At 45.7% G+C, this 18,153-nt stretch overlaps 1 protein-coding gene and 1 non-coding gene across 2 annotated transcripts in view; both read right to left on the reverse strand.

The window, feature by feature from the left end:
- Window positions 1–15,756, reverse strand: part of LOC148817867 (piezo-type mechanosensitive ion channel component 2) — a 39,480-nt gene extending 23,724 nt beyond the window's left edge. Inside the window, exons 1-20 of the mRNA XM_088937825.1 lie at window positions 15,693–15,756; window positions 13,812–13,907; window positions 10,069–10,170; window positions 9,793–9,838; window positions 9,512–9,671; window positions 8,489–8,699; window positions 7,826–8,039; window positions 6,862–7,027; window positions 6,683–6,772; window positions 6,439–6,480; window positions 5,578–5,704; window positions 5,184–5,195; window positions 4,552–4,706; window positions 4,111–4,374; window positions 3,694–3,805; window positions 3,152–3,333; window positions 2,655–2,803; window positions 1,735–1,902; window positions 1,371–1,412; window positions 522–628 (exon numbers count right to left, since the gene is read on the reverse strand). Of these exons, the coding sequence (XP_088793951.1) occupies window positions 522–628; window positions 1,371–1,412; window positions 1,735–1,902; window positions 2,655–2,803; window positions 3,152–3,333; window positions 3,694–3,805; window positions 4,111–4,374; window positions 4,552–4,706; window positions 5,184–5,195; window positions 5,578–5,704; window positions 6,439–6,480; window positions 6,683–6,772; window positions 6,862–7,027; window positions 7,826–8,039; window positions 8,489–8,699; window positions 9,512–9,671; window positions 9,793–9,838; window positions 10,069–10,170; window positions 13,812–13,907; window positions 15,693–15,756 (2,509 nt within the window). The remainder of the gene's footprint in view (window positions 1–521; window positions 629–1,370; window positions 1,413–1,734; window positions 1,903–2,654; window positions 2,804–3,151; window positions 3,334–3,693; window positions 3,806–4,110; window positions 4,375–4,551; window positions 4,707–5,183; window positions 5,196–5,577; window positions 5,705–6,438; window positions 6,481–6,682; window positions 6,773–6,861; window positions 7,028–7,825; window positions 8,040–8,488; window positions 8,700–9,511; window positions 9,672–9,792; window positions 9,839–10,068; window positions 10,171–13,811; window positions 13,908–15,692) is intronic.
- A 2,095-nt stretch (window positions 15,757–17,851) lies between these two features.
- On the reverse strand, window positions 17,852–17,922 carry trnag-ccc (transfer RNA glycine (anticodon CCC)). The gene has a single exon. It is a non-coding gene; the product is annotated as a tRNA-Gly (tRNA).
- Between the last annotated feature and the right edge of the window lie 231 nt (window positions 17,923–18,153).

The raw sequence follows: 18,153 nt of genomic DNA on the forward strand, positions 1-18,153 counted from the left end.
CCAGATTTTATATTTATTGCCATACCCACTTAGGTGTTAGGAATTTGCCTCGGTGTGCTCATGACGGTTTAAACCATAAAACAATAAGAACAGCAGCACAAAAACATCAGACACAACATAACATACAACCATAAGATATAACCAGATTACTTAAAAAATAATAAACATAAGAAAAAATGAAAGTTTAAAATGAAGAAGAAGAAGAAGAATAAAAAACGACTCTGCCTTAAAATAAAACACAAACATCTGCATTTGTTGAAAGTCTGTAGAGAATCAGGCAACAGGTGAGATGTCAAACAGTCCCTTCCTTCAATTTGACACAGATGGTAAAAAAAAAGAGAGGAGCACAGTCAGGGGCTAAATGTATTTGCTGAATAGCTGGATGGCCCACAAGTGAATTATAATTGTTCGATTTAAGATGCTAAAATATCTGTTCACTTTGGAACAACATAAAGAAAATGTCCCTCTTCTAATAGTCAGTAATGAAAGATTGGGGGTGCTGCCATAAATGTGATACGGACCGCTTTCTGGGTGCGTGCTGGTCTGCCCGCAGTCCTTGATCTGTTCAGACAGCCTGGCCCCACCCGGGGTGTCCTGGCTGCAGCCCCCCAGCTGCTCCCTGGCCAGCCTGTCAGACACAGACAGCGGAAGAGTGGAATGTTCCCCTGACCACTAAGTCCAACGTGAATCCCCAGAATTACTGCTACTGAGGTCATTGCACTCCTGTCACTTGAACATTCCCAGTCATGGGTTACACCTGGGTCTTTAGATCTCAACTCTCCTGACGCCCATCCCACAAAAAAAATCTTTCCTCAAAATATTTATAAATAGTAACAGTCTTTTTGTTCCACTCAAGAAGTGTTTTTTTTACTAAGAAAGGATATTATGATCGCAGTAATGTATCGACATGATTTTTTACTCTTTAAACTAAGGAATAATTAAAAACTGATCGTGGAAAGACTAAGCATACAGCTCTCAGCTGATCAAGTAACAACAAGCAAAGTGTTTTACCTTTGTTGAAGTTTTTCAATATTCTCTTTAATTCTGATTAAAGGGGAGAAAATCACAAAATGAGTACGTGCAGAACTTTGCCCTTCTACAGCATGCAGTTACTAAAACAGCATTAACAATTTACATGCGTTACACTACTGAGCATAATTCTCCAACAACTCAGTGATAGTACTTTTGTATCTATAAATAGTGCCTAAAGAAAACAGTATTAAAAGAACCCCCATGTCTCTTTACCCTTTCAAAACAGAGTATAAATCTGCCAAAAGACACACAGTACATCACCACTTCTGATTATACTGATGAAGCGGTGGTACAAGATCAAGGTTTGCATTCTAAAGGGGAAGTCGACTGTGACTTACGTTTCTGTGATCATGCTTACTCTGGCTTTCAGGGCTTCTTCACTGGAGGAGAGAAAATGACAAATATTTAGGGAGAGAAACAGACAGGGCAGCCTCTGGAATGTAAAGGGTTTATTGATTAAAACGCAGCCCAGAAAGATAGTATGCATACAGTAAATACAATTCATGCAGAGTAAAGTAAGTAAAGTAAAATTGCATCACAATGCAGTAAAGCACAGGGAAAACATGGTAAAGCATGGGGAGGCATTGTAAGCCAGGGTAAATCAAGCACATCCACTGCATGGGAGTACCATGGACCAAGTGCAGATTTATTGTGGTCAGCGTTTGTAAAGGAACAGTGGGAATATCTGGAGGAGTCATTCACCTGGAGGGTCCCTGGCGGACGGTAACATTGTCCAGGTCGGTGAGGGACAGGAAGTCGCTGTTGAAGTAGTGGAGCTGCAGGATGCAGGACAGGAGGAAACAGGAGGGCAGAAGGATGCGGGCGAACAGCTCCACCGTGTCGTACTGCTCCAGGCCCAGGTCGCGCAGGCTGGCGGGACAGAGAGGGCGAGAGGCTTGCCGGCTGGGCTGAGGAACAGGGAGCAGCAGGGAACAGAGAGGAAGAGAGGGAAAGCTTCCGAGACGCAGAGACACGGTAAAGCACTTTACAGGTCATGGGGAATCCCACTACCACCACCAATGTGTATCCCCACCTGGATGATGCAACAGCAGCCATAGAGCTCCAGAACGCTCACCACACACCAGCTGTCAGTAGGGAGGAGAGCAGAGCAATGACACCAATTCATTGATGAGGATTATTAGGAGGCCATGATTGGTAAAGGCCAGGGAATATTTGGCCAGGACGCCAGGGTTTACACCCCTACTCTTTTCGAGAAACGCCCTGGGACTTTTAATGACCACAGAGAGTCAGGACCTCGGTTTTACATCTCATCTGAAGGGCAGCTCCTTTTTACAGCATAGTGTCCCCGTCACTATAATGGGGCATTAGAACCCACACAGACCGCAGGGTGAGCGCCCCCTGCTGGCCCCACTAACACCTCTTCCAGCAGCAACCATAGCTTTCCCAGGAGGTCTCTCATCCAGGTACTGACCAGGCTCACCCCTGCTGAGCTCCAGTGGGGCTGCCAGCTGGGACACGCAGGGTGGTATAGCTGCTAGCATAAGAGATAAAGTGGGGGCTGAATTGCCACTGATAGAAAAAAGAAGAGGGCAGAGCTACAGAGGAACGAAAGAATAGCGCTGCCCTTGAGACAATCTGCGCACCAGTGAACAGGCACTCACCCCTCCTCCGACATGCCGATGATCTGCCGCAGCAAGCCGGACACGGTCTTGAACTGGTATATGTAGATGGCAATGAGGACCACCATGGAGTAGCCCACCACCACTGCCCAGAAATACTTCAGCACCCTGCGCCACACATCGTAACGCACCTGGGGAAGAGGCGGAGGGAGCAGGGGGAGCACACGAGCTCCTGTCAGCGAGAGTAGAAGGCTGGGCTACTTCTCCTCCACAGGCCACCAGCAGTGTCTCTCTATCTGTTGCTCCTGCTGGGCCCTCGAGAATCTAACAGAACTATTCAGCAGGCTGGAGCTAAGGGTCATTTCATCTAAATGCTAAAACCCTCTCAGAGAACACTGTTCTGAACATTTTCCCTTAAGAGAACTGCTTTTGTTTTAGTGGGAGGTTCTAAGAACGAACTAAGACAAAGGTCAAACACTGCATTTTGGGAAAAAAGGTTCAGAGTGCAGAAAAGTATAGAGACGCCGAGGTAAGCCCACCAGGTAGAGGACCACGCAGAACAGGAACAGCACGATGTAGAGGATCTTGTACACCACCACCTTCCCGGTGAAGCTGACCACGAAGAACATGGAGCAGCAGAAGAAGATCCAGTACTTGACCAGCGTGCCCTTCACGAGAGATCCCAGGAGCTCCATCAGGGCCGAGGACCGCCTTTCCTCTCCTAGAGAGCAGGGTCAAAATAAAGAAATTAGGATGATCGCTTATCAGGAGCGAGCTGGGGTGCCTTCAGCTTGGGACACATGCTTCTGCTGTAGAGGAAATCCAGCCATGTGCTCTTACACATGCGCTGTACAGTATGTCCATTACACACCTCCCCCCAGTAAGGTTCTGCCTTTACTGCTCTTCTGCAGGCCTGCAGTGAAACAGAGTGACGAACCTTTGCTCTTTTCTTAAAGCTGTACGTTTTTTCCATGTCCTTTTAATGCCTTCTTGGTGCTTTTTAAAATGCATTTTCACCCACTTCTCACAGGCAAGTGGAAACAGGAGCAGGAGGCGAAGAGGAAGAGAGCGGCCTGCTCACCCGACTGCGAGACCTTCACCTCCTCCAGGGGGGCTTGCTGCAGCCACCGCCCCTGCCGTTTCTCCGTCAGGTGCTGCCGGAGTAACACCCAGAAGGTGAAGGCGTAGGACACCTGCGGGAAAGACGCACCAGGAAAGAGTTTCATGACGTGACCTTCCAAAAAAACAGGAGAACAAGCGGGATCAAAAAAAAAAAAAAAAGGGGGCAGGCCGCGTTTAAGAAATGTTGGATGGACACTTTGATCAGACTAGGTATTTCAGCAAGGAACAAATTACAGCAGCCAGGAATGCATTCTTGTATCTTTCATATGGTAATATGATTAAGCTGGGTCATACAATAAGAGCTGGATATTTCAGAAGGGACCAGCCCCTGCGTGGCAGTGACGCGGGGCTGTGGGCGTGTGGGCGTGCGGCCCACCTTGGCACCCAGGTGTGCGCAGGGCGTGGGGTATCCCCTCAGGTCGAAGTCGGTGAGCATGGCGGAGGGCACCCCCGGGCACAGCTCGCTCCGGTGTAGCCGGAGGCTGCTGACGAAGGCGCAGAGCACCAGTGCCGTGCCGTACGCCGCCAGGAAGGGCGCGCTCAGCATGGCATAGCGCCGGCGGTCACGCAGCATCCAGATCCCACAGGACCACACCAGCAGCACAAGGGTCAGCCAGCTGTTGTAGGTGATGCTCCAGACCTGCGACCACAAGAAAATCGACGGCAGTGTGCCGCTGTCAGGAGCGGACTTACGAGAGCAGTCCAAGGCTAAGATGGTGAAAACAGCTGAGCACAAAATGAAGAGACTAAAAAGAAGTAGACTACTGCTGCTTACAGTAATAGCAATATTTTTCACCAGAATCATAGTACTTATTACCATCATGACAATGAGAGCGTTGACGTAGCTCTGCTTCATGATGAACTGTCCAAACACAACCAGCCCACTGGGAGCAGGCATGGGCGCTGTTGTCTCAGTGAGCCCCTCCAAGCTCTCTTCGTCTTTACTGTCCTCTTCCTCTTCCTCTTCCGCCTCTGGTCAGAGGAGGACAGGAGCAGGAGAAAGAGCTCGGTTAGGAGCGACAGCACTCTGCAGTCACAAACCAGGGGGATGGGCCGTTCTTCCACACACTAATACTCTCACTGTTTTAAAGATGGGGCAGGAGGCTACAGGTACCCTGTGCTGTTCATGTCAATTTTGCTAAACAGCACTAGCTCTCAGAAAAATGCTCTGAATGTGTAGACCGTGTGTCAGGCTTCTCTGCGGTTGTCCGATTTCTGTAACTTTGCAACCAGGAAGCTTGCAACCAGTGATCAGTTCCACCTCCTGTTCACCTGGTCAGTAGGAGACAGCTCCAGGTATGTTTGGAACTAAATCTAAAACTGCTGGTTTTAATTCTGCCTGGACTGTACACTTACAGTATTTACAGTGCTAGTCAAACCGAATTATTTCCAGGTCTGCAGTCTCAACAAAGATAAGACCATAGGTCCCAAGGTACAAGCATCTGTTACCTCTGTATAAAACTGTGAAAGAACATAAGAAAGGCACAAACGAGAGGGGGACACTTGACCAGTCTTGCTCAAGGGGTTACTACAGGCTTAATAAACGATAACTTTAATAACTGAAAATATTTATCATTTATCGTATTTATAGCTTATAAACAATGCCAGCGGTGGAGCAACAAGAAAGAGTTACAACCACAGAAAGATGCACAAACTTCAAGGACACATCTAAATCCCAACATGGACCTGAGTAACTATTTGTATTGTCAATAAAACACGATAGGGCAAATTCACTTCATGCGGTAAGATAAAGATGAATAAAGACAGTTCTTCTTCAGTGGTTACGATCATCAGCCTTTCTCAAGCGCTGAACCAAGGACCCTATGATTACGATTGCTTCTACCTGGGCTTGGAGGTTCCTCTTGGTAGACTGGCATAGCGTGGCACTCCTCCTCTTTTCTCAGGGCAGGGCCTAGGTGAAGCCTTCCAGGGTCCTGCCATCTGCCGTTCAGCAGGAAGGTGCTGGGCTCCTATGGGAAGGAGGAGAGCAGAGCACAGACGTACACCGGGACAGGCACAAGAAACTGGCCAGGGGTCAGAAGAGAGAGGCCACCAGGACACAGAGAGAGCAGGTTACTCAACTGGACAGAAACCCGTCCGGCCAAGGTGCAGCGGAAAAGAAAATATGCTCCTTCAACAAGGAGAGGAGTCACAGTTCAGATGAAATCAGAGAAAAACACTCAAAGATGAAGGACATTTCACTGAGACCAGGGTTCAATTCCAGACCTGGAGTGCTGTCTGCGTGGAGTTTCTATGTTCACCTTGTGTCATTGCTGGTCTCCTCCAGGTGCTTTGGTTTCCTTTCACAGTCCAAAAACACATTTTTGAGAAAACTGGCCCTAGGTGTGTGTGTGTGTGTGTGTGTGCGTGCATGTCTGTGCTTATGTCAGTCTGCCCTGCGAGGGACTGGTGTCCCCTCCAAGGCGTATACCGCCTTGTGCCCATTGTTGGCTGGGATAGTCTCCCCCATGCCCCTGAATTGGTTAAAAAATGGCTAGATGGATAATAACCAATATGCAATCTTTACTACATAAATTATTGACTGGCCAATCATTTCTTACAACGTGCAGTGAGCTGGTGTTTGAAATGACAAATTTATGTCACGCAGCAGTGTCAGAGTCTCAGACAAGCACGTGGGGTAACTCGTGCACTACGGTTCGGACCTCCAGGGGAGGCCCCAGCTGTGAGAAATCTGAGGAAATACCTCGTTCGCAACACTGTTATCCTCATCCATGCTGGTAAGCAGCTATAAGAGAATAAAACAGAAAATGGCTGTCATTATAGAATGAAAAATGGCCACTTGCCCTGTCACTCAAACACACTGTTGATACTGTATGTATGCCATAAAATTGCTGTTTTTACTGTGCTCTTATCCAGCACCTAGCTTGCAAAATTTCAGATTTTTCTTATTTTGGTGAGCTGTTCCCGTCAGAATTCGTGCTTTTTACCTTTTTCTTCTCATTCCTGGAGTCCCACATCATCCCCCGGATATTGTGGGGTCCCTCAGACAGTCTGCTGTCTAGCCTGGGCAGGGATTCCTGCAGATTATCAACACGGAGAGATCTGAGCCATGAAGGCACCGGCAGTCCCAAAGTGGGTGTGAACTGAGAAGGACGATGTGCAGTACCTCCTCTGTAATGTGGACCCACTTGTGCAGTAAGGCCACTAGTGTGTAGTACAGGACCAGCAGTACCAAGGGGTTCACAAAAACTGGCCAGGTGGCATCAGTGTGCACCCCCAAACTATAGGGGTCTGACTCATTGGTATGGATGAAAGCAGTCATGCCAAACAGCCTAGGAGACAACAGAGAGAAAAGGAACTGTTATCCATAAACCTAAATGGGCAACGTACAACAGGTTAGATTAATGATATTTTTTTTCTTGGTGGTGCTTAGTTTATGCTATTGGCTGTATGCAAAAATGCAGCCAACAATTTTTCATTCTTGAAGTGACGCTCAAACAAGCTAACACCCCTAGTTCCCTCCTGACACTGTTAGCTCACAGAGAGGAGAACTGTGCTTCCCATTCTTGAACACAGGCGCAGTGGCTGAATCTCCTCTGCAAACCTGAATTGACCCTACAGCAGAAAGCTACCCTTTGTGCACCACAGACCTCCTGAGCTGGGCTACCAAGGACAAATCTAGAAACAGAAATCTGTTCGCTTCATAGTCAGACCTGCAGAATCACAGTCCGTACCCTGAACCTGGCTGAAGCACAGCAACATAACCTGCAAATGTTCCTGGATAAATTCCCTAAAGATGTAGCATCCTAGTGTTACGCTAAATTGCTAACAAATGTACAGTCTTTACAGATAATAAATTAAAGAATTTTTTGTTATTATAATATAGATTTTTGAGCAACACTATATTTTAGGGATTCAAATTCCATTTATAAATTCAGTACGGCACACTATGTGTATGTAACTGCCAATAACACACATCTAGAGACAATTGACTGCATGTCTATTAACAAATGTCAGATTCTTTTCCATATATAAATGTCCTGTAAACGTACAGCAATCCATCTGTCGTGCATTTAAAAAGCCCTGGAACTGAAGCTCTACTGATTTTTGATCAGGCCCGGCTGCAGTACCTGGCATAGATGTCCTGGGGAGGGACGAGCTCTTGGAAGTACTGCAGCTGGTAGAGGTAGAGGCCGAGGAGGTGGCCGGCGCTGAATATGGCCGTCATCACACACAGGCTGCTGAAGAAGAGCAGGCCGAGAGCGCGGCAGCATGCCCACCGCCACACCAGCCACAGGAACAGGGAGAAGTACACCGCTGAGGTCAGGGAGGGCAGGGTGATTCCTGCAGAGACAGTCCGACGCAGGACGGGAGTGAGAGACACGGAGCGGGAGCACAGAAGAGTGGAGGCACGAAGCACGCTACCCAGCCAGCCGTGACGCTGATGCCGCTACCCTGGCTTCTTTCAATGAACAGCTGCGTGAGATCCTGGGATCGATTAACTGCTCATTACTAAACGGGCTGAAGTGGTAAATAGACTCCCCCTGCTTGTAACCCTTATTAGACAGAGAGGGGGCAGAACGGAGAGGATCAGGTAAAAAAAAAGAGACAGAAATAGCAAGGAAAATAAAGAGGAGGAAGTGCCAGAAAGCTTGTTCCCTGCATTCTTATATTTCAGGGGAAAGCAACTCTAAATTTATTGAAGGGGATCTTGCTCATCTTGCTGAGGTGGACGCCTGTTCTTACAGTACGTACTGTACGCCACTGGGGTGGTGCAGAGAGAGCTCTGGTACCTGCGAGCCCCAGCAGAAGGGTCACCACTGCTTTGCCTGCAGTGTTGAGGAGGGTAGCCAGCAGGAGGCGCAGTCCGGCTGCGAAGACCATCAGCTTCCGGACGATCTTAGGCTGGCTTCCCTGGGTCGCACCAGACTCATCCGAGCTGTCCGGGCACGATCCGTCGCTCTCCGTGCGGCTCTCCGACTCCGACTCTGACTCCGACTCCGACTGCCTCCGATCCTGCAGAGACACAGGCAGCCGTCTCCAACACACAAACTTAACAATAATAACCATGACTTAATGACAATTAATAATGCCATCATAATCTTCATTCTATATAGCACCTTTCATAATACAATACTGCAGTGAGCTTTTGAGTTTTGGTTCTCTGTATCATTGTCACGGCTAACTCAATAAAAACCTTCTGACCTACAGTACATAATGCTACAGATTTTACAAAACATTACTACTCAGCAGTGCACCCCAGATCCTGTTCCGTTCTTTCCAGAGATGTATGACTTTAAACTGAGAACTGTCTGAATCCAGGGCCACTAACCACCACGTCTGTGGAGGAGCTCACTGTTGCTTTTCTAGTGACTATTAAATACGCTGAACAAGGATTGTCGCTGAACGGACTAAATCAACCTACAGTATAAACCGATTTCTTGAAGAAAAAGGGATGCTCTCTGATGTGCGGTGCTATCTAGCCTTAAAGAAATGTTTCACTGGGGCCAGCTGATGTGTTATTCTGACAGTGCCTCTGTTGGCATCCCTCACTGATATCACCACATGCCTACTGGCCACCAGGAAGTCTCAGGGGTGGCTGTTTTGCTGTGAAAGCTGCTGTTGACAAATCAGTGCCCCTGTGTGCCAGTCCTTGAGGTATCCAGGATGGACAGTGGCGTGACCCGGGCTTGGCTACTCTGTCACTTAGCGCAGGTGTCCTTCCAGGTGGAATCACTCTCGAGCCCCAGACTGTGTGACGTTCCAGAGAAACGACTCTACATCTGCCCTACGGGTACCGACACGAATCACTCGACCTCGTTGTCAGGGGGCGGGATGCAGTTGTCATGGACGGCGACGGGCGCCAGGGGCCTCAGCAGCTTCTTGCAGAGTCTGTGGATGAGCAGAGCGGCCAGGAACAGGCCCAGGTCGGGGGCCAGGTGACGGACGACATTTGCGGCGTCTACCACACTGAACCTGGCAGGGCACGGCAGAGACAGCCGGGTGAGAGTAAAGAGACAGAGTTAGAATGCCAAGCAAGTGAACATTCAGACCGTTGCAGGAATGAGTAGGAAGACCATATACTGATGATTCATACCGTATAATCCCAATGTGATAGAGGACAGTCTCCCAAACACCACTTACTGTGAATAAAGGAGAAAAATTCGATGAAGTCAAAACGTTCTTCTGAAGGTAATATCTGAAACCACTTCCAGTACACTTCATTAAAGCTTAAGACTGAACGAGGTTAATCAATGCAATGCAGTACATTAAAAAGTAAAACCAGCTCATGAGAGATCTTCTTTGGGTCAAGTCCAGGGCTCATAAAGTCGGCGGCAGCCCGATTGCCTCTAGAACGGCAGCTGTTTCTTACCGTGCTGGGGGACATAGGAGAAGGTGATCTGCAGTCCACACTGTAGAGTAAAGAAGGTAATACCAGTATAGCAGAGGAACCGCAGAAATCGTCCAGTTTTGCCTTTGGGAAAGACAGAGAAGAGAGCCAGGGAGTGACGGACTGGTCCAGTTGGGACTGGGGCACCTCGCAGGAGGAGGGAATAGCGTCACAATCAAGCCAAGCAGGCTCAGAGGTGGAAGCACTTGAGCACTTACCTGGCTAATGTTAGCACTCGGTGTTCGCAAAGTTACACATTGTAGCTATGGGCTTCACCCAGAAGGAAACTAATAGCAATTTTCTGCGCTGGTTAGTTTCTCCAGCAATATTTTTTTTTTTGTGACAGCCTTACATCAGCTGGGTGAAGCTTCAGCTCTCTGGCCTCAGCACTGTGAAGGGCAGTGAGTATGTCTGAAAACAAAACATTTGTTAAACAGCCTTCAGTTCTTAGATGTGCCAGTGTATAAATGTGAGGTGCCTTGGTTAGGGCTGAAAGATTCCCACAAGATGAAGTAACCCAGGACACTTTTTTCCACTGGGAACCTGACTGGTCAGTTCAGGTTTTGCTTCCTTTCCATATTTTCAGGCCTATCCCTGGAGAAATATACTCGCCAAGCTGATGTGGTTTTAAATAATAAAATAATAACCTCATTTTATATAGCGCCTTTAAAAGTAACTTCTCGAGGTGCTTTACAGTTAACAAAAAGTTAGCGAGGAGAAGAGGTAACTAATTAGACCAACAGGGAGAGGAGGTAACAAAGTTAGCAGACAAGGGTTCAGGAGGCAGAAGAAGGTGCAGGGGCAGACCCAGAGCCCTCCTAAAGAAGAAGGTTTCGAGTCTGGGTTTGAATGCACTTACGGAAGGCGATTCTCTGACATCCTTATGGATAGAAACCCAGAGCTCTGGGGCGCAGCGAGAGAAGGCCTTGTCACCCACTGAGTGTAGATGTGTTTGGGGGGTGAACCTCTGGAAACCAGAGTGGGACAGATTGAGGCGGCGAGGTGGGGAGCAGGAAGAGAGTAAGTCAGACAGGTACTGAGGTGCCAAGCCACGAAGGTAAGCGTTAGGATTATGAATGATCAAGGTCACACATTATATTCCCCTCACTTCAGCCAAAGACATGCAACACTTGAACCAACACAGAGACTCTGCTTTTTGTTCCTTTTTTTAATCTTTGCACCTCAGCCTGTCTCACATGTTCTTGCCAGAATGTGGATTTCAATGAGCCCAATGTGTTTTACAAGCCCTCCTCGAGCTCGTCCTGTAGCTCCGACTAATTATTCACTTGAGACCAGTATCAGTGCTACTGAGGCAAGGAAGGTCATGCACAACCCTGGCGATCTGCACACTACATTAGAGGATAATCATATCCTGCCAATAATCTCATTTGAGGCTGTTTGCTGGCATCAAAGGAGAAGGCTCACTGTTGTCTCAAATGCAGGAGCATCAAAACAGCAGTGTTTGCTGACACACACAGTTCTTAAGATTAAGTTAGTATAGTACGAGGCCTTAACAGCTCCCTATACTCCAATAAAAAAACAGAGAGCATAATATGGTCTACTTTTATTATATAGTATTATTTTCAGAGATGGCAAATCTCTTTTGCATTATTTAAACCGCCTTCTTGGATAGCTAGTGTGGCTTTCTGTCTCGGAGAACAAGACTGCTGACATAGGAGATATTGTGTTAGGAAAAACGTCACACACATCTACATCTATAGACCACACATTCATACGTTTATACTACATTTGTAATTCTGACTTCTACTCAGAAATGGTTAGAATTTAGATACAAAACTTAGGAAAACAGCAAGAACAGTTCAGTTTCATTATCCTTTTCTAGGCAGATAAATATGATATGAAATTTGATTTCTCGATTATTTTACATAGACTTTGCACACTTCGAAACATTTATAGTACAGTACGTCACACAAAATTAGCCTTCAACCTCACAAATAGGGTTAGCTTAAACAGTGCTGTAAGGACAAGTCGACAATAAAGAAACAAAATCCACAAGTAAGCCGATATATGCTAGAGCAAAACTACTGAAACCATGAAAAAAGGTTGGCGTTAGACTCAGTTTCATAAAGAAGGGTTCAGTAGATCTTTGATGTGATTAATGATAAATTCTGATCATGATAAAAACCCTAATCGTAGCCTAACACTTAGAAAAACCCTAACATCATCACTACTAAACAATCTATAGATGCTTTAGCAATGTCCTACAGACCCTCAGTTTATAACACGATGATTAATACTCTATCCATTGATGAACAATGTAGGAACTGGCAGGACAGAACTGCTCGTCCTGACTGTTCAGTGTCTCCTACACCTCTTGAATTGCTATCAGTTCACAGGCACAGCTACCTAAGCTGGTGGCAAGTGAAAAACGCGTTTTCCTTTGAGGCTGGGAGGAAGCGGGATAACCTCGGGATACAGCCTCTAGAGCTGTAAGGAATTTTTACAGGGCTTTGCTGTTTTTAGGATCTGAAAAATTGTTCCAAAGAAACACAACCCACGGACTAGCTTCTATAGAGTCTTTTTGCATGCTGAACCACTATAAGGTGGTTAAAAAGACAGAGGTTGAAGAGCAATTATTAACTCAGAGAAAATTATATTGAATTTCATATTTAATAGAAGCAGGAGGGCTCAAGACAGGAAGATTGGTGCCAACGATGGGGATAACAATAGATTTTTGCTGCTACAGAATTCAGCGTGACACACAGTAGCTGAGCCAGCTAACATTTTTCCAATAACTAGATTTTTGCTAAAAGCCTCATTTCTGCTCTTTTCGTCTGCAGCGGAGGGATGTCATCCCGACACATTTATGAAGCCATTTAATTTCCTCTCCATCAGCCGCGCCGAAGACATTAAGCCATAAAGAACAGCCAGGAGAGGAAATCCATAGGGCTCTCCAGATTGTGCACATCCGTCCTGACGAGGCTGACACTGCAGCCAGTTAATTCCCCAGTATCTTACCTTAATTCATTCAGAGCGAATAACACATCGCTGGCTTGTCTTTCCAAAATGCTCCGTACAGTCTTGCACGTGTAAAACAGAGCACGAAGATGCTCCTACCTTCACGCCACCCCATGCTAAACCCCATGCACTTCTAGGCCCTGCTGCTGGAAGAACATGAACTGTAATGGGTCTTCAGGCTTACTCTCCCCCAGGTATCCTTTCTGGATGCATAATTCGATGCAAATGCCATCCTTAAAATCCCAAGACAGCCCAGGCCGATCCCCCTGCCCTACCGAATCAGAAATCGACAGGGAGTTGGCACGTGACGAAACGCTGGCCCTCTCACTGAAAGAACCCCTGCTGCTTCTTTCCCAGGATGAGTCCTGTTGGGAAAGTCTAGCATTGTGCCGGTCCCAATGGCTTTGCTCTGCCTCCCTGCTGTAATGTTGCGGCACGTCAAAGTCAACAGTGTGTCCAGAGCGTTGTGTGTGTGCGATCCTTGTGTTTCTTTCGCACAATCTGTAAATTGTATTGTACATTACAATTGTGTAACTTATTGTATCCTCATTTTTTTTCATTTTGTTAATCTAATCCCTCTAAACTCCTGTCCTTCTACTCTTCTGTCCCTCCTAACGAGCTCGCGGACAGAGCATTTCACTGCCGACAACCCTGCTGTGTGCTGTACTGTTCGTGCATTGATGAATAAACCTTGATTGATTGATTGATTTCAGGGCCTCGATTGACTCGGGTGAATGGAAACTCACCACGCATGGAGGAGACTGTTGGCTCTGGCATCAGAGGGAGGGTGAGGAGGAAGAGGAGGTAGACCGCTGACATACCATTATAGCGGAAGGAAATGGCTGTGGAGAATCAGAGAGAGAAAAAGAGAAGCTACAGAGCAGGAATCTCACACTTGCTTTCGGGGGCACCTTGTGCATTTTGGGTTTTATTCCATCTGATCTCTCATTTGCACGGTTGGTTTAATTAATTAATTAACTGTATAACTGAAATATTTCTAACTAGGCTCTATAGACCTGACTGTAAAAGACTTTTTAGAAAAATCCTATACTGTAGATGTCTTAGAGAATAATTAGACTAATTGTTTAAGTGACTTAATAAGTTGGAACAAAAGACAGCAGGCCCACCAGGAACTGAGTTTCAGACTCAAAACACAGGTCCATTACGGAGACGTGCAATCAACAATACGGTACATTCAATCGAGCCAATCAACAACTCTCTGTGACTTGTCTAACGAAACCATTTTCCAGTATCTAGTCTGCTGGTTCAAACACAAGAGCAAATGCGTACAGCAGGGGAAGTCATATAACAAGGCTTCGAAATCATTTCAGCGCACGTGTTTTTTATACACCTCACTGCCTATTTGGTTGACTGAATAAATGGCTCTATTAATCAAACAATTAAAGACCTGGTGGAGCACAAAATTCTGTGCTGGAGCGGACTGGAAGGTCTGGAATTTAACCAGTTCAGATGTGTGGAGATTGATGTGAGTGCTACTCATTTTTTAATTAAGAGCCCAATTAAAACTCTGTTTTTCACAAAGCATAAAGGGGAGTTACATTATTTAAGTTGTGAAGCTATGACTCATTTAACTCCTGACAGAATTGGAATACGTGTGTATAGGACTGAATCATTTTAAGCTGTTTTTAGCTAATCACAGCACACAGTAAATTTCAACGATGACGGCGTTTTAACTATCTGGGCAACAGCTCAGGGTTTACAAATGCATTTATTTATGGCATTGAAGAAAACCCATTCTTGGCTCTACCCATATTTGTATTTTTTCACAACCGATTTGGAGAGTTTGGTGATAAAGATCACGACAGGCAGCACACAGCTCATCAGCATAAACGTTAACTTCTACATGTGCACTACAGACCACACTTAATGGCGTTGCATGCAGAATCAATTTGATATTAACAAATTTCATTCTAAAAGCACAGCTTTAGGGAAGATTTTGGGATAAAAAAGCAAAAAAGGTCCAGACAAACTCTGTGTCTAGACAGGATTACCGAATACAATATCTCTGCACTATTGTTCAATAATGTTCCTGTTCAATAATAGCTCTTCTATGCTCTGCAGACTGTTCTTTCAGGACAACTTTCACCTCTGCACACACACAAAGTTGTAAACATGTAAGGAATACGAAATCAGACACAGCAGAGAACAAATAATAAAGTGTAAAAAACATACATTCATATACATACAGAAGGTGTTAATTGTGGGAACAAACCCCAACTGCAGTTATAGTCATTTCATTAAATTGGAAATACACTTTCTGTACTAGTAATAAACTACCAGGCTACCATATTATCAACCTGTCTCACTATTGGTAATAAACACCTTTTCGGTAAATACAAAATATCTTGGCTGCATGTTAACATAGCTGCTGCGAATTCAAAATAACAGTTCTGGATTTCTCCTAAAGAGCTGCTCTTATTTCATGATTGTTTTTTTTAATTATTTCTATTCTTTTTCTTCTTATTATTACCCAATGGTGGCTGTAATGTGTTTAATGGAGATTCATATTCACCTTCTAAAACCCAGCAGGTTTCTGCCAGTCGTACTGTACATTGCTACCCATGACAACTGCCCCTTTCTGGGCAATTACACGAAGTTCTACTTACCAGCCAGCAGCAACAGAGGCAAGAGTAACCTGAACACCATGCCAGCCACAATGTCTCCAGCCATGTCCTCTCACGCAGCCTGTGGCACACAGAGAGCAAGGTGCAGCTTCGCAACTGTGCAGGAACAGACTGCCAGGCTGAAGACCGGCTCCTCTCAAACTTCTCTGTAGCACCAGGTAACTCGTTCACACTGATGTTCCCCTTGGGGACGTGTCCGCTACGCACAGGACGCTGCACTTCCAGTAAAACCAGAGGAAGAAAACACAGACCGGTCCAAAAATTAAATAAAAAGATATTCTTCACTTTCTGTTCACTGGAGGGGGGAAAGCTGCCCCTGTCTCTCAAGAAGCCTGCCCAGATGTGCCAAAACATCGAACACAAATGCTCATAAAAATCAAAACAGGCTTTCACGGCTTGTTTTGAGTGTGTTTGTGTTTCCAAATTCCCCCCCCCCCCCCCTCTTTTTTTTTCCAGATGCTATAAACCTAATTCCTGAATCCCGGCTACCACAGGACAGCCGTCAAGCAGAGATCAGGAAGTCAGCAGCCAGCACCAAAATCCACATGTTGTAGAGTGGGTGATCCCGCGGCTGTGGCATGGCAAGTGACATCTGTCATCGATTCCCTCTGTCCGTGTGATGCCCGCTAGGGTGTGTGAGATCTCTGTCATCAAAAAAGAGAGGTTTGGTCCGGCAGCTTGCGCAGCACAGCCACATCACAAAGCGGTTTCCCTTGTTTTCACATGGTGACAATCAAACGGTACAGACCTAGGAGCCCAGTACACTGGACCCCTTCACACCCGTTCTTAAGACACCAAGATGCACCTTAGAAGGAACTTAGTCTCCCGTCCTCTCCCCGAACAGCTTTCTAACAGCTCATCATTTCTCAACAGAGAAGAGAGGCATATCTAATATTCATAGCTGTTAGGCCATTAGCAGTTAGTGTCTGCTGCAGCACAATTTGGAAGATGAGAAATTGCAGACAACGCTAAGGCTGGATAGGGTGGGACAGAGTTGGGAGGGAGGAAAAGCTGGAAGGTAAGTATTAACAGATTAAAAAAGATTTTATCAATGGAAATGAAAAACTGGGGAACAGACGCAATAATCCTATTTCATAGCTACTTGATCCACTATATGTTTTTTCTAACTTCCAATTCTGATGCATATTCTGTTAATCAGCAGTATTACTGTCTGTTCTTTGCTCCACGTTTCTGTCGATACAGATTACTAAGTAAAGGACAGTAAGTTCCCATCATTTTATATCAGCCAATAAAGGTCACAACCTCGAATTTCTCCTATAACTCGGACTGGATCAAATATTTACACAATGGGAGTTATGCAGCCTTCATGTCTTGGTGAGATGCAATTTTAACTTGGTTCAGATAAAAGTGTTTGTCAAATGGATAAATGTATGGAAATGTACAGTACATCTTGTCTGGAGAGGGACAAACTTAATGCCCGTCAAGGTGTGCATCAAAAGTGATCTGGAAATTACAAATACTTTTGATGACTCATTTAACCTTTTTCGAAAAAGAGACTTAATGTAAAGAGTTTGTTTACAGATACATAAACAGCATCTAAAAATCCTTCTTTAAAACCTCTCAGAAATCTAAATGTCACAAATCAGTCGCTAATAAGAAATCAGCACAAGAACATAAGAAGAGTTACAAAGAGCAAGAGGCCATTTGACCCATCTCGCTTGTTTCGGTAATCAATAGTTATTTGATCGTTTTCTGTTTCTTGAAAGAAAGGTATTGGCTTCAACAACGTGACTGTTTCCCCTCCTTATCTATTCAAAATTAAAAATATCAGTTCCTTTAGAGTGTCAGTGTAGGACATTTACTTAGTTCACGTTTATTGCCATATGTATGCTAACTTTCGTGTTTTGCTTACAAGTTTATTACAAATGACATAAACGAGGACATAAAAGATCACGTTAACACCGACAGAAAATGGCATGACAAATAATCCCCAGAATGCATCTGGTTTCTCTTCTCTGGGCTCCGCAGCCGCACGATCTTTTAATCACGTGGCTACCACGATCGTGTACCTGATCATGTGTTACATTTTTTTTTTTACCGCAACAATCCCTTGATTTAAATTCTAGAAAAATTTAGAGTATGTCCAAAAAAAAAAAAAAGAGGGAGCAGGAACGCCCTTCTGCGCCAGCCGGGAATCGAACCCGGGTCGCAAGAATGGGAATCTTGCATGATACCACTACACCACTGGCGCGGTCGCACGCTGCCGTGACGACACAGCCCCTGAGCGCTGGTTCACCGGTTCACCGAACCACCAGCCTGCAGGTCGCGAAGGAGGCGAACCCCGAGCGGCTCGAACCGGCGGACCGGCTCTTATTTAAAGACATGCCAGTGTCCGTGTCTACTTTTCTTAGTAAAACAGCTTAGTTGTGGACTGAAAATGGACTGCTCATGGCTGGACTCTCCGTACCCTGCTTTTTAAAAT

The sequence above is a fragment of the Atractosteus spatula genome, chromosome 19 (genome assembly GCF_055471065.1).
Source record: "Atractosteus spatula isolate fAtrSpa1 chromosome 19, fAtrSpa1.hap1, whole genome shotgun sequence".
Classification (NCBI taxonomy): Eukaryota; Metazoa; Chordata; class Actinopteri; order Semionotiformes; family Lepisosteidae; genus Atractosteus; species Atractosteus spatula.